Source organism: Garra rufa, chromosome 16 (assembly GCF_049309525.1).
Source record: "Garra rufa chromosome 16, GarRuf1.0, whole genome shotgun sequence".
Lineage (NCBI taxonomy): Eukaryota > Metazoa > Chordata > Actinopteri > Cypriniformes > Cyprinidae > Garra > Garra rufa.
The window spans coordinates 5,238,002-5,265,152 of NC_133376.1; the positions used below are offsets into that span (position 1 = coordinate 5,238,002).

Sequence of the window (27,151 nt, forward strand, 5' to 3'; positions counted from 1 at the left end):
GTTTTTACCTTTTTTTCTGCCTGCCTAGCTACAGCTAAGACCAGCCTTACCACACCATCTTTAGCTTGACTGTTGATGTAATGGTAACACTTTACAATATGAGTCCATTTGTAACATTAAGATTGATAAAAGCTGTAGAATAGAAGTATCCTTGTTAGCATGTGTTAATTTCTTTAAAAAAATAGTTGCTTTTGTTAACAATAATGAACTATGAACTAACTGTAATGATCAATACTAATATTTTTATTCATTTACAAAATATGGTTCAGTAGGTTACTTTTTATTAAATAGTAGACCACTATTTATTTTCGTTTCAGTGTCCATTTTAAAAACTATGGGTCGATTAATCGGTTTCGGCCAGTGTGGTCCAACCAAGCTATCGGTAAAATCCAATATCGGTCGACCTCTACTGTGTACACAGCGCTTCGTTGTTGATGTTTTAAATCTCTGAAGTGTCCTGCTCTGTGCAGTGTCACGTGTGTAACCAAACTGCACCTGCTGTCAGTGATTTCCTCCACTAGAGGCCGCTCTCGTGCTGTATAACAAAGACTGTAGGTATTTTGCTGTATAATGAGGAGTAAGGACTAGGGATGCACCGAATATTCGGCCACTGAAAATTTTCGGCCGAAAATGGCCCAAAAGTGCATTTTCGGTTTTCGGCCGAAAGACTTTTATCACCGAAACAACGCGGCCGAAACAGTGTTGACGCAAACAGAAAGTGCGGCCTGCACGTGCTTGTCTGAAAGCAACACTTCTGCGGTGTGGACGTATTTCTGTAGATCTGTGAGAAAGACCCACGGACAGAGATTTGCAAAACTTGTAATGCCGAAATTTCAAGAGGGGGTGTGTCTGCAGTCGTGTGTGCAATGATGAGAACAGAGAACGGCGCATTGCGCGCAGACATATGTAGCTTTCAGTGAGTGAAAATCAATGGCTTTACATTGGTGTTACGTCGCAATATTTTAGAGATGTCTTTTCTATATACTGTATTTTTATAAATATTTATTATTTAAACCGTGGAGGTGAGCCAATGGATATCACACAAGCAACGTGAAAACTGCACAATATGTTAAAGTGAAAGTAAAAGCTGACAGTGCTTTCAGCATCTGAGGGGCATTCTCTCAGAGACAATGAGAGACGATTATACTTCATATGCTGATATTAATTTAGTCCCCTAATATTTTTCTTGTGCCCCGGACATGGTGGGAAAAAATACGAAACGTCTTTTGTGTAAGGTTTGTTTTTGAAAGTCTTAAATAAAGCTCTTAATTTTCATTGATGACTGCAGTGTTATTTGGGGTTAAGAAAGTCTTAATTATGATGCTAATTATGATTTCAGGTGGTCTTAAATGTGGGGACTGAAAGACAAGAATTGCATGAAACTTCAAAAGGCTATCCATTGAATAAATTTGAGCGCTGCATGTTTCAAAGTCATTTGCTGCGCTGCTTTGTGTACCATTCTGACAGCGCCTCCTGCTGGAAGAGAAACGCATAGAGTTGTAAATGTGAACTGATGGATCCACAAGATAATGTGTTATAAAAATGTAAACAATTTAAACAAAGGCAGTAAAATATATGTATATGTTAAGTAATATAATACTTGATTGATAATAATTGTTTAAATTAATAAAACTGATTTATTCTTTGAAACTTTAATATTAATTTATGCAATGCCTTGATTTTAGTAAAATTAGTACACAGTCACAGCCATAAATGCAATGGTACTAATAATTGGCATAATTCTTTCGGTGTTTCGGTTTTCGGCCTTGGTTTCCTCTTTTTCGGTTTTCGGTTTTGGCCAAGAATTTTCATTTCGGTGCATCCCTAGTAAGGACCTTTTCAGGCATGGATTTTTGCCAATAACCGATATACAGTAGTTACGCCAATCAACTATCTGTGCCGATTAATCGGCAAAACTGATACATCGGTCGACCTCTAATTACAGGTTTGCTGTCAGAATCAATACAGCATGCGTGGCTCCTTCTTCATTACGCTGTGCCCAATTCATGACACAATTAGCCTTTTTGACACTTCCGTGTTTCTGGCTTCCGGATTGGCACATGCAGGGTAAAGTTTTTCCGGTGACAGCAGCGGCCATACTTAACATGAGCAAGTTCGGGAATCAAAGTCTATTTTTACAAAATAGTTACATGATACTATGATATATACCGGTGTTTTACTCTACCTAGAGCAAACATTTCTTCAAACAATTTGTGTCAGCTTCGGGTCATCACAAATACTGTTTATTTAATTCTGAATGTTGGCATTTATAATTCAGTACATTTTTGAGTTTTGCCGTTCTGTCTATTTGGTGCTGGCTGTGCATTATGACTCTTCACATCAAATTTTTTCTTGATTATTATTATTATTAAAATAATATTGTATTTCTACTTGCTTTCCTTTGCGTTATTAACATGACGTTGTAAATGTACATTGTACAATGTGTCCAGGGATACACATAATAAAATAATATAATACTAAACAAGAGATGACTCCAATTAAAGGCTTTATTCCTATTGGATCGGCATTTCGTTGCTGTATTAAGTTTATGCATCAACCGAACTCAGAATTGTTTAATTTATTCTTGGAAAAATGTGCATTTGAATATAAATGCTGTCATAATTTATTGTGATGTAGTGATTCGAGGGAAATGACTGAGTAAATTGAGAAAATACGTTCAAATATACCGGAGATGGAGAACAGAAACCAGCTGGCGCTATGTTGAGCGTATTATTTTGTTACGAGTCAGCGGTTTGAGTGGCCACATAAATTACAAACAAGTAAAATGTTGTTTCTTTGTTGATTATTTAACAAAAATTTGGAAAACAGAAACAGAAAAGGTAAGAAGCATTATTTGAGACAAGGGTATAATAATATAATAGGCGCAGACCTGTAGCGGAACTATCTTTACTCTGCGCTGACGTAGTTTCCGAATTTTTGTAAAAAAGGCTAATTGGTGCTAAAATGTGCCGCTCAAACTGTTTAAATTGTTTTTTATATAATTGAACCCCTATTAAACCAGATCTGAGCCTTTATAAAACAATGCAAACATGTAAATAACTTAAATGCCATTATTGTCAACAACCATGGTTTATTGATCTCCAGTACTGAATGCGAGGACTGATTATCCTCAACATTTTGGGTTAATAAACAACCAGTAAATATAACTGAAGCATTACACGTGAATTCTGAAACAGTGAACAGGTTTAGCATCACACTGCCGATGGCGAGGCCCTGCTAAATGCACATTTAATCCTAACCAGTGAGACGTGCGTCATATACACTGAGGAGTGCCACTGCTGAGTGTTTCCTGCATATGAGCTACTGGTTGTTCTGAATGGTAGGCCACTTAAGAATTGTTTTGAGGGCAAAGACTTCCTGCAAAAGTGCTTTGGACAGATAAGAAAAACAAATTTTTGGCTAGCACGCAACCTATTTATAAATTAAACTGAGGAGCAGAAGGTTCCGTTAACAGCGGGCAAGTAACACTCCTCATAATTTACATAATCTCAACAGAGTGGGTGTGGCTAAGGGGCCTGTGTGGTGCCCAACCCTACGGCATTAGCATATGCCGACAGCAGGCTGATCACCTGCTTTGTTTCTAAGGTGAGTCGGGCTTCTTTAAGCCAGTCCTGCGCCACGCGCTGCGACTCGCCGCGAAGCTGGTTGACAAACTTAGCGGCTAGTTCCAGGTCGCCGCGCTCGATGCTGTAAGTGGCGTAGGCGAGCAGCTTGAAGGTGTCGAGATCTTCGGGTGCTAGTTTAGCAGGAGGCGCCACTTGCTCCCTTTCAAACAAAAGGACGGACTGCAGGTAGGACAGGAAGTACTGGTAAAGGCTGTTGCGGGTCTCGTCGATAAGCGCCACGCGCCGTGCGAGGCGTCGGATGTCGTGGAAACGTGCGCGAAGGGAGGCTTCGCTGTAGATTCCTCGGTTGAGAGACTCTTCGGGGATGGCGAAGGCCAACGCCTGAGCGAATTCGTTTTCTGCACAGTTCTCCTTAATGGCACGCACAGCGCCCTCTAGAGGCTCAGTGGGGGAATCGGCACCTGCAGACTTGAGCGTGAAGTTCAGAGCCTCTATGGAAAGCCACAACTGGTGAGCCTTACGGGCCTCCTCCTCAGCAATCACATGACCTTAGAAACAAGGGAAAAATGTAAAAAGTCAAACTGAAACTGAACGCGGTAGCACTATTGGCAGAGTTAAAGTCATTTGAGACGTACTGTCTATGGCCTCTTCGATGCCCTTGAGGCGGGCGTAAGCAGCGTTCATGTCCAAAGTGAAGGTGTCCAGCTGTTCTTGAGTTAGTCTGCGGTAATGAGTTTCTTGCTCCATCATCTTACTGTTCAGAATCTACAAAGACAGAGTTTCATCCATTTAGATCTTTTCGATCTTGACTGCTTTAGTACATACAGACAGCACTAGAGTTAAGTAATATAGAGTTATACTGATGCACTAAATTACAAATTAATTCTTTACTAGGGATTAGGGTTGTCACGATACCATAAAAATGTCTTACGATACTATACCAGCTGAAGTATCACAATACCATGCAGTATTCTGTTAATTAAAAATTCTATTTTACAAAATGAATCAAAATTTCATAAATAAAAAGATGTAAATGAAAACAGACAAGATTTTTCTCTGAATACTTCATTAATGTGAATAAACTGGCTATTGTCATCCATGAAATCATGTAAACAAAACTCATCTTAGCACTGCACAGTAGCTGCATGTGGCATTTATACATTTAGACTGTATTATAACTGCATAAATAATGTTGTGAGATTAATTTTTTAAATACAAAACTCTAAATAAAGAAATATGTTGGAAAACAATGTAATATGACTCTTTAAAAACGGCCAAAACTTTCAGGAGTGACAGTTTTTATGAATGGCTTAGTGAATCATACGTGGATTCGGATTCGAACACAGAAACGAAACAAAAACAGCAGCTCGTGTCATATTGCTGAACTATCAGGAGCATTTTTGCTCACATATCTTGACATTTCCAAGTTAGCAGCTTGTGTATTAAAATGTATTCATTTATAATGTTAAAAATATATATAATGATTGATAAGAACCAAGTGTAAAGCCGCTATGTTAATGAATGGAATTGCATTCGTGATGGCAAAGATGTTTCCAGAAACGAATTATTACACCTGTTCTAAAAGTGGACAAACGAATAAAACTGCGAGAATACTTTCTTGTAAGACATTATTATGTTGAATAAGCGATTCTTGAGCTGCTACTTTTTAAATAACATCAGACCCGCTCTTTTGATAAACTGCAGCATGAACAACAATGTGCAACTTCTCATTTCAAACTGAACTGAAGCGTCGGGAAACACTAAATAGCATATAACACATATACACAGCATGTACTACACAAAGCACAACAGAAAGACATTTTGGCAATCAACCTGAAATGCTTCTGCTGGCGTGCATGTTCAAATGAACATTTTAAACTGCTCCTGCCGCGCATCTTACGGTACTACCATATGGGCGATACTACCGTTTAAAAAATGCAATGGCACCACAGATATTTTTAAGTAGTATTGTGCAACCCTACTAGGGATGTAATGATATTTTCAATATCATGATATCGCAATAGCAAAACGGTCTCGATATTACTGTGGTCACGTGATGATATGAAAAAAAAAAAAAGTGTCGTTTTTAAAATATATTTAAACTTCTTATTCTAACATAACACGTCTTTAAAGTTGTGTTTTGGTACATTATGCTATGACACAGTATCTGTCAAATGAACTAAAACTGAAAGCACAAAATGGCTTAATCCCTTCATCAAGTCCCAACTAAAATTCAAAAATTGAAAAAGCATAATAGGACCCCTTTAAATTCTATCACAATTTTTATGCAGTCGTTAGTCCATGTAAAGAGGCAGTGTTTGTACCTCATGGGCCTCCTCACGCAGCTCCTGTTCCTGAACCTTCAGCACATCCCGCAGGTGATCTGTGTGTGCAGCAGCCTGACGACGCAGCTGTGTCCTCATTTCAGCCTCCATCACCTCACGCACCTCCTGAACCTGACACACACACACACACACACACACACACACACACACACACACACACACATGTTGGGTTTACATGTTTTATGGGGACATTCCATAGGCGTAATGGTTTTCACACTGTACAAACCGTACTTTCTATCGCCCTACACCTACCCTACACCTAAACCTAGCCCTCACAGGAGATTGTGCACACTTTTACTTCCTCAAAAAAACTCATTGTGCATGATTTATAAGCCTGTTTCCTCATGGGGACCTGAGAAATGTCCCCACAAGGTCAAAATCTACTGGTATTCCTATCCTTGTGGGGACATTTGGTCCCCACAACGTGATGAATACCAGGTACACACACACACACACACACACACACACACACACACACACACACACACACACACACACACACACACACACACACACACACACACACAGCTCTCATCATAGCGCAATATCCAAACACCTCAGTGTACATCAAATACTTCCCCTGCCAAAATTTTTACTCATCTCAGCACCACAAATTATTTACATTATTTAGGAAATTACACTATGTTGGCTTGAGAAAGCTATCATTCTGATGTTCTATTTAAACCGTACTTAGACTAAAAATTCTAATTGTAACCCCTATAGCTTTACACATACAGTATGTCACAAAAGTGAGTACACCCCTCACATTTCAGCAATAATTTTAGTATATTTTCTCAAAGGACAATACTATAGAAATTAAACTTGGATATATTTTAGAGTAGTCAATGTGCAGCTTGTATAGCAGTATAGATTTACTGTCCTCTGAAAATAACTCAACATACAGCCATTATTGTCAAAATAGCTGGCAACAAAAGTGAGTACACCCTAAGTGATAACAGCAATATGTTGTTCAACCATGCAAAGCCACATGTCCTATTCATCATGCTTATGTTTTTGTCTGCTTGACAGGACCATACACACTTGTGTATCTTGTATTAGAGCAGTTCAAATTAGGTGCTTTAAGTACAATTCTCTCATACTGACCACTGGATGTTCAACATGGCATCTCATGACAAAGAACTCTCTGAGGATTTGAGAGTTAGAATTGTTGCTCTCCACAAAGATGGCCAAGACTATTAGAGGTTCAGTAACACCCTGAAACTGAGTTACACTACAGTGGTCAGGGTCATACAGAGGTTTTCCAAGATGGGTTCCATTCAGAACAGGCCTTGCAAGGGTCGATCAACGAAGTTGAACACTCGTTCTGTGCGTCAGGTGCTGAACCTGGCTTCAAAAAACAGATGCATGAGTGCTGCCAGCATTGCTTTAAAGGTTGCAGAAGTAGAAGGTCAGCTTGTCAGTGCTCAGACCATACGCAGCACACTGCAACAAGTCGTTTGCATAGGAGTCGTCCCAGAAGGAAGCCTCATCTGAAGCTGGCTCATAAGAAAGTCCACAAACAGTTTACTGAAGACAACCTGTCCAAGAGCATGAATTACTGGAACCATGTCCTGTGGTCTGATGAGACTATAAGATAAACTTGTTTGGCTCAGATGGTGTCCAGCATGTGTGGCGATGCCCTGGTGAGGAGTACCAAGAAAATTGTGTCTTGTCTACAGTCAAGCATGGTGGTGGTAGCATCATGGTCTGGGGCTGCATGAGTGCTGCTGGTACTGGGGAGCTGCAGTTCATTGAGGGAAACATGGATTCCATTAGGTACTGTACAATCTGAAGCAGAACATGACGCCTTCCTTCCAGAAACTAGGCCGAATGGCAGTTTTCCAACATGATAACGGTCCCAAACACACCACCAGATGACAACTGTCTTGCTAAGGAAGCTGAAGCTGAAGGTGAAGGTGATGGATTGGCCAAGTATGTCTCCAGACCTGAACCCTTAAGCACCTGTGGGGCATCGTCAAGCGTAAAGTGAAGAAGCACCATGTGTCTAACGTCCAGCAGCTCCATGATGTCATTATAGAGTGGAAGAGGATCCCAGCAGCAACCTGTGCAGCTCTGGTCAATTTCATGCCCAGGATCATTAAAGCAGTGCCAGATAACAATGGTGCTAACGCAATAAACTTACTTTTGTTGCCAGCTATTTTGACAATAATAGCTGTATGATGAGACAATAAATCTATACTGCTATACAAGCTGCACATTGACTATAAAATATAAAGTTTCATTTCTATAGTATTGTCCCTTAAGATATACTAAAATGGTTGCTGAAATGTGAGGAGTGTACTTTTGTGAGATACTGTATATCTACATTGAATGAATTTTCAAAAGATCCCAAAACATGTAATCTGTCAATCTATCTAAAATGTTCTAGCAACAGCCTAGAACACCCAGAAGACCATAAACTGCTATAAAATACTATCACAAAGTCAGTCTTAAGTTTCCGATTCTTAAAAATACATATTCATGGTCTAAAACATGTAAGATTTAATAGGGTGACAGTACAGCAGTGCTGAATCACACACCTTCTTCTCCTGATCAAGTCTCATGTCCTCTCGTCTGTGCTCCAAGGCAGAAGTCACAGCTCTCTCCAGCGCTTTCTGATCCTCCAGCTTCTGTTGCTCCAGAGCAGCCTCAATGTGGATCTGCTCTCTCACCCGCTGCTCTGCCAGCTCACGGTTCAGCTGGTCGATGCGCCGGTGGGCGTGAGCAATCAGAGAGTTCAGATCATCTGCACTCAGCTTTCCCGCTGAGAAAGACCACAGAGCAGCATTACAGGAAGAATGACGGGTAAGAGACATCACTGTGATGCATGGAATCATTCCAGCAGTTTATTATTTTAAAATGTGGAAACTGTAACATGACAAGATAGATTTTAAAAAATGATTTAAAATCAGGTGGGCTGCCTGAATCATTTGGTCTTGAGGAAGACCTATATCATTAGGCTGCTTGCGGACTCTGATCAGAAATGCTTCTATGGTGTTCTTGCATTCAAAAACAGACAGATGGAGCCTAACAAAATGAAGTGGAAAGTGAGATGAATTTTTAACTTCACATGCTGGTATTCTTTTAAATCTAACAAACTTATTTGTGTGAAATCTTTTGCTTGAAGTACACCATCTTTTATTAAAATGAAATTCACTTGCTTTAACTTTTCATTGTCTAATACAAAGGTATTTTAAATGGGACTTTTTTTTTTTTAAATCAAATTACTTTAGGCAGGGCTCGAAACTGCAACCATTTTGGTCGCATATGCTCCCAAAATTTAATCTGCGCGACCTCAAATTATATTTGGGAGCATTTGTGAGAGTGCGAGAAATTGTTGTGGTGTGACTTACAAAAACTTACAAAACTTTCACTAGCCTAACTACTGCACAGACTGTTGTGAGCCAATTCAATGACTGGTTCGCCATTATCTCCAACATTACATAACCAATTAAACTTCATCTTTACATTCTTAATGTATTGTAGAATGCACACTCAGCATCGCCAGGAGTTTCGCGCTATCGTTAGAATTGAAACCAAAAGTAAAACGCCATGCACATTCAATTTTAATTTTAACAAGCAATTTTAATACCGCATGTTTAGAGAGCGACTCCCCAATGCGCGCAAATTAGGCTACATAACATATCTAGGCTGTTATTAGTATATAGTCTATAATAGGTTGTGCAGTTGTCTATACCAGTGGTTCCCAATTCCAGTCCTGGGGACCTCCTGCTCTGCACATTTTGCATGTCTCCCTTTTTTAACACACCTGATTGAGATCATCAGATCATTAGTTCAGTTCATGGCTCTCTCCCTTAACAAGCTGATGATCTCTGTCAGGTGTGCTAAAAAAGGGAGACATGCAAAATGTGCAGAGCAGGGGGTCCCCAGGACTGGAATTGGGAACCACTGGTCTATACTGCCCTCCAAAGGCAAAGTGCAGTAACTACGCGAACACTGAAACTGAGAAAAATGCCTTTAAAGTTTTTGACAGCTAGTCAAACACTCTCGTTTCTCTGAAACAACACTGTCATTTCTCCGAAACAGGACAAAATTAAACCAGAAGACTTTGCCACGAGACAAAACAGTTGTCACAATGTCCATTTTAAGCCTTAACTCAATTTTGACCAAATGTGTAGTTACTGCGCTTTGCCTTTGGAGGGCAGTATAGCTCTGTATCAAGCTTGAAAATTTCAGGCTCTATTTGCATTTTGAATTTTGAGAGACTAGCCTACTTTGATTATGGCTGCATTTATTATTTGCACTTAATAGGACTAAGAAAGAACTGTGTCATTTATTGTTTTGTTATTTATAGTGTATATTATTTAAAATCCAGTGGTTGCCTCTAATTTAAATGGCTGTACCCATAATAGAGAAAATAAACATCTTGTTCATGTACTCATATTTCCATTCATTCTTGTCCCTTGCTTAAGGCATAACATAAAGACATAACATAAAAAGGCTTTCAGAATCAGCCCATTTGCTTGTAAAACATCAGCAATCAGAATCTGCCATGAAGAATCAAGACCGGTGCATTACTACAGAAATGCCGGGACAAGTGCTGGCTGTTCTGCTCAGTTGGCAGTTGTGATGCTCCTTAATATTCATTGGGTGCTCTTAAAAATTTTTTGGTGCTCCTAACTTTTTGAAGTTGGGAGCACCAGTGCTACCAAGTAAAAAAGTTCATTTCGAGCCCTGTTTAGGTGTTCAAAAACTTCTTCGAGGCCACTAACTGCTTTGATTAAATAAAGCACATGGTTTGATGTAGTTAAACAAAAGCAAGCGGAAATGCAAATCTAAGGGCAAACAAAGTTGAAAAACACATTAACTCTGAAGAATTAATGGCCTTCTAGTTGTATTGTGCTATACTGAAATAAACCTAAAATTAGAGGTCAAACTGCTGAAAATTCTTTATCACAATTACTTTCATTAGTTTTGTTTGTAATTAACACATATTTAACACACTTTTTCTAGGTAAGAAAAAAGTGCAATTTATGTGGTTTGTTTACGAATGATGCCATTTCACTATAGAATTAAATTTTATCCTACGAAGAACGCAAATGACTTTTGTTAGCCTTCCCCTCCAAACAGTTTGTAATTTATAAATACAATTTTGTCTCCATTTACTGAAAAGCATCAGCTCTGTGTTTAAATGTATAAACAGTGTTAAAAAATGAACATTGTTACACATATTTAATTATTTGCATGCATTAACTAAAAAAATATAATTTAAACTGGTTAAATCTGACAAATGCTAAACATGCGGTCTGAAGAGTGACATGAGTGTGTGAGATCTTACAGAGTCCCTTCCAGCTGGCCTGGATCTCAGGCGTGATGTTGGCCAGCTCCTGCTGGAACTGAGCCTTGGCTTCATTCACCAGCTCACTGTATTGAGACACGATCTTCGCCTCTGTCTGTGCCGTCTGCACCTGCAGAAGAGACAGACAATACCTAGGTGTGAGTTACAGACTGCAGATGGGACACGCTGATATGTCACCAGAGTCTCTGGGAGTATAAAGCTAAATAGATTACAGGCTCGATTCTCATTTATATGCACTACGTTCCACCAAAGCACATTAACATAGTCAGGTTAAAGGAACACTCCACTTTTTTTGGAAATAGGCTCATTCTCCAACTCCCCCCGAGTTAATAAGTTGATTTTTACCGTTTTGAAATTCATTAAGCCGTTCTCTTGTTCTGGCGATATCACTTTTAGCATAGCTTAGCATAAATCATTGAATCCTATTAGACCAGTAGCATCGCGTTCAAAAATGACCAACGAGTTTCGATATTTGTCCTATTTAAAACTTGACTCTTCTGTAGTTATATCGTGTACTAAGATCAGCGGAAATGTAAAGCTGCGGTTTTCTAGGCTGATAAGATTAGGAACTACACTCCCATTCCGGCGTAATAGTCAAGGAAGTTTGCTGCCGTAACATGGCCGAAGCAGGCGCATTAATATCACACAGCGCCTGAAATTAGATCCCAGCTAGGTAACTTCCAATGTGACCGGTGCTAAATTTGTGTAATTCCGGTTGTTGCAGCTGTCAGAGTTGCAGCTGGTAAATTGTCAGTGGCTGGATTTACCTGTGTGTGATTAGCTATGGTTATGTGCATTGTAAGGGGCTGTGATAGTAAATCGAAGACGTAATCTACTACCATCTTTCATAGAATTCCCACGAAAAAAAAAGCAATTCCGACTAATGAATCAATGGCTGGCTGCTCTGAACATGGATCTCAAAACACCGTTAGAAACGATCAAGAAATGGCGTGTTTGCTCCGAGGATTTTGAACCAGATGACTATTTGGATAGTTTTACCGGTACTACAGCACTGCGTCTAAAGGACACTGCGATCCCAACAATCTTCAAACTAACGTTACAGACAGGACAACAAGGAGCATCGCCCACGGCTGTAAGTGAAACATGATTAATTGCTAACGTTACCTGTGAAATGCAACCCCTGACGACTAGGTTTGGGCGAACAGTTGGCTTAGTATTTGCTATGACCAAATTCCATGTGTGATTGCAAAAGAAAGTTATTGCGAACAGTCGGTTGTGTTTTAAAGTCAGTTTTGAGTAAAAGTGTACATCATGAATGTAAGCCTGAAAATGCAAACTGACAGTATGCATTTAAAATCTTTATATTATATAATGTAGTGTTTGCAGGAATAACTTACTCTTGCGATAGCTGGCCATTAGGTCCACTCGGCGTGTGACGTTTTTTCTAGTTTATTTTGTCAAACCGGGAAAAAAAAATCTACTACTGCAGGATGCAGCATTGCATCCAAGTCCTCGGATGTTGCTGCGACATGCCACTTCCTCATCAGGTAGATCGACCCTTGCCATCGATGGCAATACCTGGTCCCACTCGCGACAACACAGGCACTCACTTTCAGTTGGCATGGGTTGGCAAGCCCCACCAGCGCGAATCTGCTCTCCTCATCCCTTCTGTCCCAGGCAGTTCAGACACACTTTGTCTTTCGCGTACCAAAACCTTAGCTTCAGTGAATTCTGGTTCAAATTGATACGGTTCAGGATCTGCACCAAAGTAAATATCTTCTAAATCGTCTCTCACAAATGTCTCCATGGCGAGTAACGGTGTCTGTGCTGTGCATGCACGTTGGATATGTTGACGGAAGTAAACATTTGCACATGTGTTGTGTGGTATTACTGCGCCTGCTTCGGCCATGTTACGGCAGCAAACTTACTTGACTATTACGCCGGAATGGGAGTGTAGTTCCTAATCTTATCGGCCTAGAAAACCGCATCTTTACATTTCCGCTGGTCTTAGTACGCGATATAACTACAGAAGAGTCAAGTTTTAAATAGGACAAATATGGAAACTCGTTGGTCATTTTTGAACGTGATGCTACTGGTCTAATAGGATTCAATGATTTATGCTAAGCTATGCTAAAAGTGATATCGCCAGAACAGGAGAACAGCTGAATGAATTTCAAAACAGTAAAAATCAACTTATTAACTCGGGGGGAGTTGGAGAATGAGCCTATTTCCAAAAAAAGTGGAGTGTTCCTTTAAGATACTTACCTTGGTTACGACTTTGTCCAGATCCACAATCATGCTGTGTAAGTTCTCCTCAGCGGCCAGGATTTGGGGTCTTGCTGCACCAATCTTGGACTGTTTTGCACTGTTGATCACTCCACGCAATTTTTCTAGCTCTCCTCTAAATTTACACAAAACGTTACAATTAAGCACCTCTATGCAGGGCAAAGTGTTATGACAGTACATTCTATTCATCGGTAGAAATGGACAGTTAAGGACTGGAAAACATATAGGAAAAAAACATAGTTAGGGGTCAGTAAGATTTTTGTAAAAAAAAATTTAATTCATACTTTAACCAAGCATGCATTAAATTGATCAAAAGTGACAGTAAAGACATTCATAATGTTTTCTAAAAAAAAAAAAAAAAAAAAAAAAAAAAAGGCTCTTAATTTGAACCTTCTGTTTATCAAGGAATCATGAAAAAAAATTCAAAACTAATAACAATAAGAAATGTTTCTTATGCACCAATTCAGAATATTAAAATCACTTCTGGAAGATCATGTGACTGAAGTAATGGTGAAAATATTGAAAATTCAGCAAAAATATTTTTTTTAATAGAAAACGGTTATTTGAAATCGTATCGCTCTATCCGACTGAGACCCAGAAAAAAAGATTTGTGAATTTAGTATTTTTTTATGCCATTACATTGTTTAGATCATTAGAAAAAAATGGAAAATTAGCAATTTCATTTGAAAAATGATATTTTATTCATATTTTATTCTACGTTCTCTGTAGAGGACACTAGGACTCAGTTTTTCTAAAAAAGAAAATGGCATGAATAGACATCAAAAAGGCAAAACAATTGGATTTTTTTATCAATTTAAGATACAATCAATTTTTAGGTTTCAGGATTTTTTTATACCAAACTTTGTTTAATGGTGATTCTCAACTATGTTATAAAAACAACAACAAAAATGATTGGATATACCATTTAGTTTCATGCAGTATGTGTGTAAAAATGTTCATAAACGGGTTTTCCCATTAAACACAGTGTATCTATAATTTGCATATTAATGTGTTGCTGTTGGGACAGGATGTTGAGTAATAATTGGCCAGGTTTTCATAATAATATCTAATATTTCATAGGAATTTCATTTTCCTATTCAATTGTTATGTCTCCCTGATTTTAGTCCTGGTGTCCTCTACAGTGGACATGTATGAAATGATGTCCTGTTTCATAGCAGGAAGTCATATTTGGATTTGAAAACCATAACATTTTCCTGAGATGTTGCTTCATGATAAACAATTTGAAAATATTCAGATTTAAATGACAATTACAAAATATCACATATTTCCATAAGGATGTGCAATTTTTCACTAAATACATTTTAGCCATCTTTAAAGACCAAGGAGAGGGTGAGGTCATGGTCAAACATCCAAACATTTGGTATCTTTAAAAAGCCCTCAATGTGCTCTTCTCAGGACATCCAGGCTTAAAACTCTGACATGTGAGTTCTCATAGCAATTCACTAAAATATAATGTCAACTACAGAGGCAAAAACTCCATAGCTGGGTCTCAGGAGGCTATCACAATATATCACTATTTATACTGTGTTTTGATCAGACAAATGCAGCATTGGTGAGCATAAGAGACTTCTTTCAATCTTACAGGCCCCAATCTTGTCTAATGGACTGTAATTTAAGGTCTGTTAGAAGCAGGTCTCACTTGGCTTTGAACAGGGCTTCCTCAGCCTCTTTCATGGCTCTGGTCCTGTCACTCAGAGCCTCATTCAGTTCTTTCCACTGAGTGGACTTCTCATCCGGAGGAGTCTGAAAACAAACACAAGACAATGTCACAAGCAGCAGAAAATCAGCACACTAAAAGCTGTGATCTCTATATAATGTTCACACAGTGCACAGTGGTGCTCGAGCACTTGCACTTCTTTCATCCACACCTTCCTGACCAGTGATCATTGGTGATGGCTAAGCAACAGGTGTGCCTGCCCTAAACTTTGGCACTGTTTGTCAATGCTGTGAAATTAATCCATTATTAAAACATCTTAATACACCCTGCCTAATTTAGGCAATAGCTCTCCATTAAACTTAACAAGCAAGCTAGTCTTGCGCTGATGTAAAATATCATCGTCCAAGGTCGGAAATGCCAGTCAAATTAATAAAAGTGCCTCAATTCCTCAATCAAGATATAAATTGCTCCTTTAGAAGTTCTTTTTTATGTTTAGAACATAATATAGGTAAGCAACATCACATAAACAAGAGTGCTATTTTCCTGAATATCAGCCCGATTGTAAATCCGAAATTCATTTTATATAGTTTTCTTACTAGTGTTGGGGGTAACGCATTACAAGTAACGTAATAATATTACTTTTTCCAAGTAACTAGTAAAGTAACGCATTACTTTTTAATTGACAAGAAAATATCGGAGTTACTTTTTCAAATATGGCCAGTTACTTTTTTCCCCCATTTATTGATTAAAAGCTCTCCTGTCCCCATGTTGAGAGAAATCGTGAGTAAGACATTACTTTAGTTCTAGAATAAATGTGAACATGCATTAATTAATCTATATCACTAAAAAAAAAAAGATATTTTGAAATTCAATGCAAACCAGCAATAATTAAATATGTTAAATTATTCAAATATCCTTTATGTATTTAAGCCTATGTATTAACCAATGTCTTTGCTGCCGATCTCCGATGATCCAAATCATCCATACTAATAAGCAAAAATTACTCAAGATAATCTAACATTTGTTTTCCTTTTTTTTAATTGCTGAAGAGTTGACATTTTTTCTTCTGTGGTCTACTGTACAGACGTGAATTTACTTTTCTCTAAGCCTGAGGCTTTTGGTGTAAAAAAGCCAAAAATAGAATATTAAATATTTTTATATTAAAAACAAATAAGCAAGCCCTGCCCAGATTAAAAAAGCAACGCAAAAGTAACATAACACATTACTTTTCATAAAAAGTAACTAAGTAATGTAATTAGTTACTTTTTTAGGGAGTAACTCAATATTGTAATGCTTTATTTTTAAAAGTAACTTTCCCCAACACTGTGCAATTCCTGTATAAACTGATTTGATACATGGTAAAATGGATTTTGTTGATAATTATGTCATCTAATTGGTAACAGCCCTATAGTGTTAAAGGAACACTCCACTTTTTTTGGAAATAGGCTCATTCTCCAACTCCCCCCGAGTTAATATGTTGATTTTTACTGTTTTGAAATCCATTCAGCCGTTCTCCTGTTCTGGCGATATCACTTTTAGCATAGCTTAGCATAGATCATTGAATCCTATTAGACCAATAGCATCGCGTTCAAAAATGACCAACGAGTTTCCATATTTGTTGTATTTAAAACTTGACTCTTCTGTAGTTATATCGTGTACTAAGACCGGTGGAAATGCAAAGCTGCGAGTTTCTAGGCTGATAAGATTAGGAACTACACTTCCATTCCGGCGTAATAGTCAAGGAAGTTTGCTGCCGTAATATGGCTGAAGCAGGCGGAGTATTATCAGAAATGAGTTCCCAGCTAGTTTAGCATTTGCACGTGCTGCGTGGTATTACTGCTCCTGCTTCAGCCATATTACGGCAGCAAACTTCCTTGACTATTACGCCGGAATGGAAGTGTAGTTCCTAATCTTATCAGCCTAGAAACACGCAGCTTTGCATTTCCACCGGTCTTAGTACACGATATAACTACAGAAGAGTCAAGTTTTAAATAGGACAAATATCGAAACTCGTTGGTCATTTTTGAACGCGATGCTACTGGTCTAATAGGATTCAATGATTTATGCTAAGCTATACTAAAAGTGATATCGCCAGAACAGGAGAACGGCTGAATAGATTGCAAAATGGTAAAACTCAACTTATTAACTCGGGGGGAGTTGGAGAATGAGCCTATTTCCAAAAAAAGTGGAGTGTTCCTTTAAGTACTGTAAGTAACTCAAATATGTTCAACAGTGTGTAACTTTATTATGTATAAGTAATTATGAGAGGCAGTGACTTCAATGCATATTTTGGATATCTCTCAAATCTAATACACCTGATTTAACTCATCAGCTGAGTGGGTGTTCAAATGATTGTGTATGTGTTCACCTGTGAGTCCATGGCTTCTTTGAGTTTGTTTGTATGTGCACCGATGGCTGTCAGCGCAGCCTCTTGGGCTCCAATGGCCTGCAAGGTGGTCTTAGCAGTGCTGCCCAGACTTTCCTCCAGTCCAGCAGTCAGAGCTGAGACACACAAACACTCACAGTATATAAAAATACATTTTAGGCACTAAAAAGGAGATGGGAACTTGTTGGGGAAAAGAGCAACGGACTAATTAGGATAAGGCAACCTGTAGACCTGTAGAGTAGTTCTACATTGACTGGTTCACGTGCAGATTGTGTGGTCACCCACCTGCTAAAGCATCCTGTTCAGCTTTATCCTGCTGAGCCAGTCGAGCCGACACTTCCTCTGCTGGCCTCTCTTTCAGCGCAGGCTCATGATGATCCTTACGCTCTTCACCTACACACACAAACAAAAAATAATACACTGAGCTATTACAGCGGCATGGGAAATAGCATTATATTTTATTAGGGATGCACGATATTTATCGGACAGATAAATTATCGACCGATATGAGTAAAAATGACGTCATTTTTATTGCTCCGATAAATAAATGAAATCCGATCCGATAAAGTACTCTCGCTGGTAAATCAATCAATCAGTCTGGTTTATCTGAGATTCATCTGCTTTCCGAGTGCAAGCGACTGCAGCTGTAAACTGCAGTGACTCTCGGACTTTGTCGCGTGTAATACGTCATCATCTGTCGTCATCATCGTCTTCGCCGGTCTGGAAGTTTTCTGCGGTGGCAGAGGAGGACGATGCTATTGCTATTTGCAACACGTTTAGCAAAGATTCTGAGAGGAGGTAAAAAAGCCGTCAAGTTTTAACACAACAAATCTCACTTCAGAGGTCGTCATCGCGGTGAATCTGTTTTAGGGGCCGTTCACTTGTCGCGCCTAAAAACGCGTGGAAAACGCTAGACGCGCCACTTTCTCTTTCGTTCCAAACCGCTCTGTAGCCTGCTCTGCTGTGGCGTCTGCCGTTGCTAAGCAACCATGACCTGCGCTCTCCATAAAGACGCAGAAGTTTCAGCAAAGGATAAATGGATTTTCAGCATTAAAAATCGCTTGCAGTAGCTCTGTTATTAAATTTATTTAAAAATGATTATGATAAGCTGTTTCTCCACCTTGGCAGTGCTTTCATTGTTATTAAGGGAACGGGTGAAGCTGATTGGTTGGTTCATGTCATATGACCTGCGTTGGGCTTGCGGCATTCTGAAAAGTTGATGTTTTTATCTCGATTCTGATGTTTTATTCCCCGCCTTGTACGATTTGGTTGCACACATTCATAATATGATCAATAAGAAGCTTTAACGGACATTTGGACATCTGACGTTACTCCATGATGCACTTTTCATTTTTTCCAGGTTGACAAATGTCAAAGCATTTTATTTATTTAGAATTGTGGTGCCTTACACAAAAAATAAAAACATTTTTGAAGAGTCAGGACTGATGTTTGCTATGATTGTTAGACCCAGATATATACAGTAATATACATTTCATTAGTTTATCTCAGATTTTGTATTCTCCTGGGTGCACAAAATTATCATATAAAAATATGAACGTATTGATATTGGTATCGGCCACAAGAAGGACTTAATCATCGGCTATCGGTAAAAAAAATTCATTTCGTGCATCCCTATATTTTATTGAAGCTGAGAGTTTGCCGTCTGAACCAGGATGAACCAGGATGTTGTGAAAAAATTAAAGACAGCAAATACATTTTTGTAGTGCACTGCTTTTGTTGGCTGCATGCACAATGTAAACAACATCATCTGTGAACAAATGAATCAGTAAAAAAAAGCCAAACTCAGGGGTCAGTGATCTAAATCACTATTTGACAAGCCAAACTCATAGACTGAGATATTTGTCCATTTTCAGATGATCGGTTCTTATCTTATTGCAATCTAGTATGTTTGCCACAGATCATTACAAATACGCATTTGTTAGTTATTGGGAAAGAATGATTAGCAACACAGTGTTAGTAAAGAACTCAAACAAACACACAGAACAGAACATATTAGAGTGGGTCACATGATGCAGAAGGATGGAAAGGTGTGAAGTTTGAGAACATGCAGAGAGGAAGAGACACTGATGCCATCTGCACAGCAACTGATGTTATGAAGACAAACAGGCTCTGGATCAGTTGTTAGAAGAAAAGACTGTGAATGGTCCAGTGCTGACCTGCCGCCATGTGGCCAGGTGGGCTTTCTTCACTTGTACCTGGCGCGGGCACAGACGGCACCTCGCCGATAGCCGAAATAATATGAGCTGCCTCTGCTGAGGCCTCTGCAACAACAGTAGGACTTCATGAGAAATATAGATCACAGATCAGCAGCGGTGCATCAGTGATCAAAAGTGACATAATTTACATGACAATAACTAGTACTGCCTGTGATCCTTTGATCAGTTACATATGTAGGTTCAAGATACAGTAGTGACAAAAGTGAGTACACTCCTCACATTTCAGCAACCATTTTAGTATATCTTCTCAAGGGACAATACTATAGAAATGAAACTTGGATATATTTTAGAGTAGTCAATGTGCAGCTTGTATAGCAGTATAGATGTACTGTTCTCTGAAAATAACTCAACATACAGCCATTATTGTACAAATAGCTTCCAACAAAAGTGAGTACACCCTAAGTGAACCTTCAGCTTCCTCAGCAAGACAGTTGTCATCTTGATGGTGTGTTTGGGATCTTTATCATGTTGAAAACTGCCGTTCGGCCTAGTTTCTGGAGGAAAGGCATCATGTTCTGCTTCAGAATGTAGAGTACATAATGGAATCCATGTTTCCCTCAATGAACTGCAGCTCCCCAGAACCAGCAGCACTCATGCAGCCCCAGACCATGATGCTCCACCACCAGGGATGGAAATTAACTTTTTTGTCCACCGGCCAGTGTGGCTGGCCACTAAATGTTTTTACCAGCCACTTTATGTTATTAACCGACAATGTGTAGCTGCATGTGAAAATTAATACTACAAGATCTACTATACTTGAGCAGTTTATTTAATCTCAAGTCTCAATAAAATACTGACATTTTCACCGAATTTTTCTATCATGATACAGAGCTATCTTCAAAACTACACAACTTATAGCCCACATACTATAACAGCCTAGATATTTTATGTAGCTTAATTTGCGCGCATTGGGGAGTCGCTCTCTAAACGCAGGGTATTAAAGTTGCTTTTGAATGCGCGTGCACGTTTTACTTTTGGTTTCGTTTTTACTATAGCGCGAAACTCTCGGCAGCGTAGAGCATGCATTCTAAAATACAAGAGATTGCTTAACAAAACCATTTGGGTGGACACCAACAGGATTTTGAAAAGCGTGTCCCCAGTGGAAATTACTAGGGGTGTAAATCGGAGCCTTCGAGACGATTCGATACAATACCGATTTCTTAAGCAAACGATTCGATTATTTCCGATACTTCAGAATTCCCTGTGATACGATGCGATCCGATTCAATACTAGATATTTTTACATGATATCTATTAAGTTTCAAATAAATCAACAAAAATAGTAAATAATTTGCCTTTTATTGAGAATACAGAAACAGTATTCTATTCACATAATGTGTATGTTACACTAAAGCAGTTGTGCTCAATGCACTGCAAATAGAACAGCAAATATAACAGTTACTGCATCTACAAAGTGCAATCAGATAAATTGTAATAAGAAAAAAAAAAAAAAAAAGTCTAATGCTTATAGTGCAGGTCTACTATGGCCAATTAGCCTATTCGCGGTTTAAAAAAAGTTTCTTTCATACAAAATTGGTTACATTTTGAAAATACAATTTGCATCTTATTAAGAGGTAATGGTCACACATCCTTTGCAGTAGATGAACTGCAAATAGAATACTGCTCCACAAAATCAGTTCAAAATCATCGCTCTTGAAAGTCAGAAAACAACGTGAGGTGTGTGAACATGAACAACATAGATAGACTGTGAAACGAAAGTAACGCGTGTGAAGTAGAAGACAATAATGAGGTTAGCGCCACCCGCAGTTTAGGAGTAGGTAGTGCGCTTACGGCGGAGCCATATACAGTAAAAGAAAGGTCGGAACGGATGCTAAAAATAGACAAGTGAACAAACAGGCGGCAAAATAAACACATTAATCGATACACTTGCGGACGAATCGATGCATTGAATCGTCGGCTGCATAATCGATGCATCGATTCGAAACGATTAATATTTACACCCCTAGAAATTACGCCCCTGTGTGAGTGGAACTCTGCCGCCGAGTTATCATCTGATGTGAATGAATGCCGCATTGTACAGTATATTGAGAAAGACGCGCCATGAATTGCATCTGACAGAATGTGCGCTGTAGCACGAAATACAATATATTTCTTCAAAAGCAGATTGTAAAGATATTTTAACAGACCTCTTCTTAACGCCTGTGATGTATCGCCACATTTTTTTGAAGGTGTGCCTCCGCTAAAAGTGTCCGCCGTCTTCGTGTATTTTAAAGGGCAGTTCGCAACCAACGTTAAGGTGCATTACCGCCTCACGCCGTCCGGTTGAAGTATGTTATTTTTATTTACCTGCCACGGTGGCCGGTGGGTGAAGCGAGTTTACCCGCCACAACACAAATTCACCCGCATTTGGCTGGTGGCGGGTGCTTATTTCCATCCCTGTCCACCACCATGCTTGACTGTAGGCAAGACACAATTTTCTTGGTACTCCTCACCAGGGCATCGCCACACATGCTGAACACCATCTGAGCCAAACAAGTTTATCTTATAGTCTCATCAGACCACAGGACATGGTTCCAGTAATTCATGCTCTTAGACAGGTTGTCTTCAGCAAACTGTTTGTGGGCTTTCTTGTGAGCCAGTTTCAGATGAGGCTTCCTTCTGGGACGACGTCTATGCAAACCGACTTGTTGCAGTGTGCTGCGTATGGTCTGAGCACTGACAAGCTGACCTTCTACTTCTGCAACCTTTAAAGCAATGCTGGCAGCACTCATGCGTCTGTTTTTTTAAGCCAGGTTCAGCAACTGACGCACAGAACGAGTACTCAACTTCATTGATTGACCCTTGCAAGGCCTGTTCCGAATGGAACCCATCTTGGAAAACCTCTGTATGACCCTGACCACTGTAATGTAACTCAGTTTCAGGGTGTTACTGAACCTCTAATAGCCTTGGCCATCTTTGTGGAGAGCAACATTTCTAATTCTCTAATCCTCAGAGAGTTCTTTGTCATGAGATGCCATGTTGAACATCCAGTGGTCAGTATGAGAGAATTGTACTTAAAGCACCTAATTTTAACTGCTCTAATACAAGATACACAAGTTTGTATGGTCCTGTCAAGCAGACAAAAACATAAACATGATGAATAGGACATGTGGCTTTGCATGGTTAAACAACATACTGATGTTATCACTTATGGTGTACTCACTATTTTGACAATAATGGCTGTATGTTGAGTAATTTTCAGAGGACAGTAAATCTATACTGCTATACAAGCTGCACATTGACTACTCTAAAATATATCCAAGTTTCATTTCTATAGTATTGTCCCTTGAGAGGAAATACTAAAATGGTTGCTGAAATGTGAGGGGTGTACTCACTTTTGTGAGATACTGTATGATTAGACATTGAGCTGATGGGTCCGAATTCATATTTCCCCACTATATAGTAAGGGAAAAAATAAATCAGCTGGTATACGAATTAACAGTAAGTGAATACCATCCAGATGATCAACTACCTTCAGTAAGATTTTGAGGTATGCATCCAATTAACTACCATCAGGCCACAGGAGAAGAGTTGTGAATGGCAGCGAATCAACACAACTGATGTTGGTAAATCATATGACAATGACAACAAGGCAGATGTACTGAAGTAAGACCAGATTTCATTCATATTACACACATTCAAACTACATACATATATATATTTATTAACTATTATGTAGTTGATTCCTCTTTAATTATTGTACCTACAGTATGTGATTTAGCAAGTAGCTCCTGTTTTTCTTTGGTTTCAATGACTGTAATATTAGGACAAAGACCTATTCACACCAAGAGCAAATATTTAAATGACTAAGACTTAATGACCGACAAATATATGGGACAGATAGTTAACCAATCATTTTTAAATAATCAGAAGGCTGATAATCACGTCCAGCTGGATGCTTAAGAGATGTGTTGGTTCTGAAAATCTTATGAAAGACATGTCAATGACTAATTAATATGTATTAATAAGTATTAATATGCACACGCTGGTATTATTCTATGAAAAACCTGTATCACTGAACCACTAAACAACATTTTTATTTAACCAATGTATTAGGATAGGCATCCGGACAGGTAGAAAGCTGAGAATGTAGCTGATAATCAAGTCTCCAGGATAACTACATAAAACAATAATAACAACAACAACAAACAAAAGGAACAAAAACAAGAAATCTAAAAATCACATGAGTTTAACATATTTTATTCTATCTACTATAACATCTGAACTATTACTGCTAATAGTTAACCTCAATTATTGGCATTATGCCACAATTTATTAAAATACTAGATATATATACACATTAACACGAGTCAAATGAGCTTTATAAAGTTTCTGAGTGCATTTTATTTTATTATGGTCTGAGTAGGCCTTACAGTGGCCTGCTTCCACAAAGATCAGCCAACTGAAACTAAGTACTAAATAACACAATGGGATCCAGAGAAGGTTAGGATCACCTGTGTTCTTGGAAAGGTGATAATTTCTTGATTAAATGGCTCTGTCACCAATCACATATGTGACCTTGGACCACAAAACCAATCATAAAGGTCTTTTTTGTTTTTAAATTGAGATTTATACATCATCTGAAAGTTGAATAGATAAGGTTTCCATTGATGTATGGTTTGTTAAGACATTTGGCCGAGATACAACTATTTGAGAATCTGAGGGTGCAAAAAAATCTAAATGTTGAGAAAATCGCCGTTACAACTGTCCAAATGAAGTTTTTAGCAATGCATACTACTAACCAAAAACTAACTTTTGATATATTTATGACAAAAGAAATTACAAAATATCTTTATGGAACATGATCTTTACTTAATACCCTAATAATTTAACTCATTTTGACCTGTGCAACTCTGAAATGTAGCTGCTGCATATATGAAACCTACTAGTGTCTAAATGTGAAAGCGTTTATGATTCTCACTCACCCTCGAGAGTCTGAGGGGTTGGTGCCGGTGCTTCCTCTACAGCAGGTGGAGCTTCCACAGGTGCTGGATCGGTCTTCTTGGCTTTAGCTTTGGGCTGCTTGGACTCCTTAGATGCTTCTGACAATGAGGAGATTTGCAGGGGTTCGACCTTTGTCTAGTAAAAGACAAGTCACAGTATAACAGAAGCACAGACAGCTGCACAAATGAATCTGGTCTAAGAATGAAAGGCAGACAAAGTAAAAGTGAAAGTGATTGTAGCTCTTACTGGTTTCTTCTGTAAAGGGATGAGTGGAGGAGGGGGCGGCCCAAGCGCCATCCCAAACACTTGATCTGAGTATGGAACGCTCTTCTCTATATTTGCCCGAAACTTCGGGTCCCATTTGGCATAAAGGATCGTGCCACCAAGACCACCTCCGACTGTTAAAAGACTAGCAGCCACTATTTTGCCAGCAGAAGATCTGCAGTACAAAAGATCTAAATTAATATGCAGTCGACTCTGACGTTCTTCTCACACACCAGACCAAAGTAAACCTAACATTCATTTCAAAGATGTCTAATGCATTATGTGATTAAATAAGATAATACAAAAACACTCAGCGTTTTGAAATAAATACGTCAGCAATATAATTGCAAGCTTGTGTGTTTGAGGTTAAATTCACAGTTTAAAGTCGTACCCAGAGTCTCCAGCCGTGGTGTATCTGCGGCAGTGCTGCAACGGATGGGCCTTTACTTTACCACACACACATTGCTACAGAGAAACAAACAAACAAATCATCAGCACACGTGCACTACATTAAAATATATTACATCATAAGGTACGATATTAAAAATAATAGCTTCATTTTACTCTGAACACAACCACTGCTTATACTAATAATACTAATAATAACAAACAGCCATTCATTTCAGATGTAAATACTGTTCAATGAAAACAGGTTTCCATTGTTGGTCTTTTTTGTTCATTTAAAAAAATATATTGGTGAATTCTCTAAACATGAAATTATTATTGTGAATTAAGTATTTAGTAAACAATAAACAACAATGAATGAATGAACGGCTATCACTAAACATTATTTTTCTTCAGTGCCTATAATAAGACGGTTTAAAGTTGTTGCTGTTATACATAAGATCGATAATTCATTAGGCTAATTAACATAAAAACACCAGAGTAAACATGACGGCACCGTTTGTGAAAGGAAACTTTTTTAACTTTTCTCTGGCAAGGTCACGTCCTTCCATTGGACAAAACCAATAAACAGTTCACCGTGTGTTTAAAGTGTAGCACTTTGATAAAAGTGTTCCACGTGAACAACATTTAAAAAATACAGTTAAATATAAATAAAGGTTAATAGATGTAAAATGAAAGATTTTCAGACAGCTGTTAGCTAGCTTGGTTATCCGGGTGACAGAAAATATGAATCTTACACAGCCCGCCCATATGTACGCATGTGTACATTCTAGATTTTGATTGGTGGAGGGAAGCGTCGCTCTCTTAAATGTGGGATTTCATTGGTTGGAGGAACCTGCCTATCACATTGTAAACGCCTCTTTCGACCCCACGTTACGTCGTTGACGTACAACAGCGTTCTATCCTGGTGTAGCAGTTAAACTGCAAATAACAAATCTCAACTAATGAAACTATCAAGTCATTTAGACGTTTAATTTAACATAATCACCGGTCAATTAAACAAACACAACAGAGCTTATTATAATTCGTAATTAAACGATACGCATTAGAAACACCGGGCCTCGCTGTGGGTCACTGAATGACCGCTCTAGCAGAATAAAACTTACCCGCGCTGCTGCATGTGCCCCTTTCCAACAGACGCGCAGCATGCTTGCCTCTTCTGATTATGGGTGTTGGATTTAAGATTACAAATATGCCACTGGCTTCAGCAAAACATTCTAAAAGTCATCAACCTCGACAGCAATTTCGCCCCAGCACACTGTAGATTAGCTCCAGCACTGGTGCACGTAGTGACAGAGCAACGCACGCGCGGTAGGCACACCCAACGTGATACATACGTCAGAGGTTCATAGATGATAAATATGCAGTTTTAAATTATTTCATTGTTTTAATACTTGTGCACTCGTATGCAATTACGCTTATTCTTCTATTTATACTTTTTTGTTGTTGTTGCATAAACTATAGAAAGCATGGATGAAAATTCTATTCGTTATTTATTTTTTTCGTTCATATTTATTTTGATTTTGATGATAATAGTACATTTTAAGGCAATTGTTACCCCCCGAAAATCAAAAGCAAAATATATTTTGCATAAATAAAATAATTTTTCGCATTACGGCATTATTTTTTAAGCACATTTCCCAAAATCATGCAAAATATAATTATGCAAAATACTATAGCCACATTCTCATTACTGTAATTTGGAAATAATATGAAAAGTAATAGCACCTCAATAACAT

At 38.5% G+C, this 27,151-nt stretch overlaps 1 protein-coding gene across 2 annotated transcripts; it reads right to left on the bottom strand.

The window, feature by feature from the left end:
- Positions 1–3,071: 3,071 nt before the first annotated feature.
- Positions 3,072–26,692, bottom strand: immt (inner membrane protein, mitochondrial (mitofilin)). Of its 2 annotated transcripts, XM_073820298.1 has the most exons (14): positions 26,519–26,692; positions 25,399–25,472; positions 24,990–25,182; positions 24,725–24,878; positions 19,741–19,845; positions 17,849–17,956; positions 17,546–17,679; positions 15,160–15,263; positions 13,479–13,614; positions 11,232–11,361; positions 8,473–8,696; positions 5,912–6,043; positions 4,223–4,352; positions 3,072–4,135 (listed from the first exon to the last, which is right to left on the bottom strand). In XM_073820298.1, exons 1-14 carry the CDS (start codon positions 26,558–26,560, stop codon positions 3,528–3,530), a joined length of 2,274 nt encoding a protein of 757 aa, XP_073676399.1. In that variant the 5' UTR covers positions 26,561–26,692; the 3' UTR covers positions 3,072–3,527. The 2 variants fall into 2 exon arrangements, with proteins under 2 accessions (XP_073676399.1, XP_073676400.1); XM_073820299.1 differs by lacking the exon at positions 19,741–19,845.
- Between the last annotated feature and the right edge of the window lie 459 nt (positions 26,693–27,151).

Bases quoted from the DNA above. Each gene is read 5' to 3' on its own strand.
- immt (XM_073820298.1), bottom strand. From the start codon at position 26,560: ATGCTGCGCGTCTGTTGGAAAGGGGCACATGCAGCAGCGCGG. The intron at 25,473-26,518 runs GTAAGTTTTATT...GTTTCTCTGTAG, and splicing joins GGGCACATGCAGCAGCGCGG to CAATGTGTGTGTGGTAAAGT. The intron at 17,680-17,848 runs GTGGGTGACCAC...TGTGTGTCTCAG, and splicing joins TGAACAGGATGCTTTAGCAG to CTCTGACTGCTGGACTGGAG.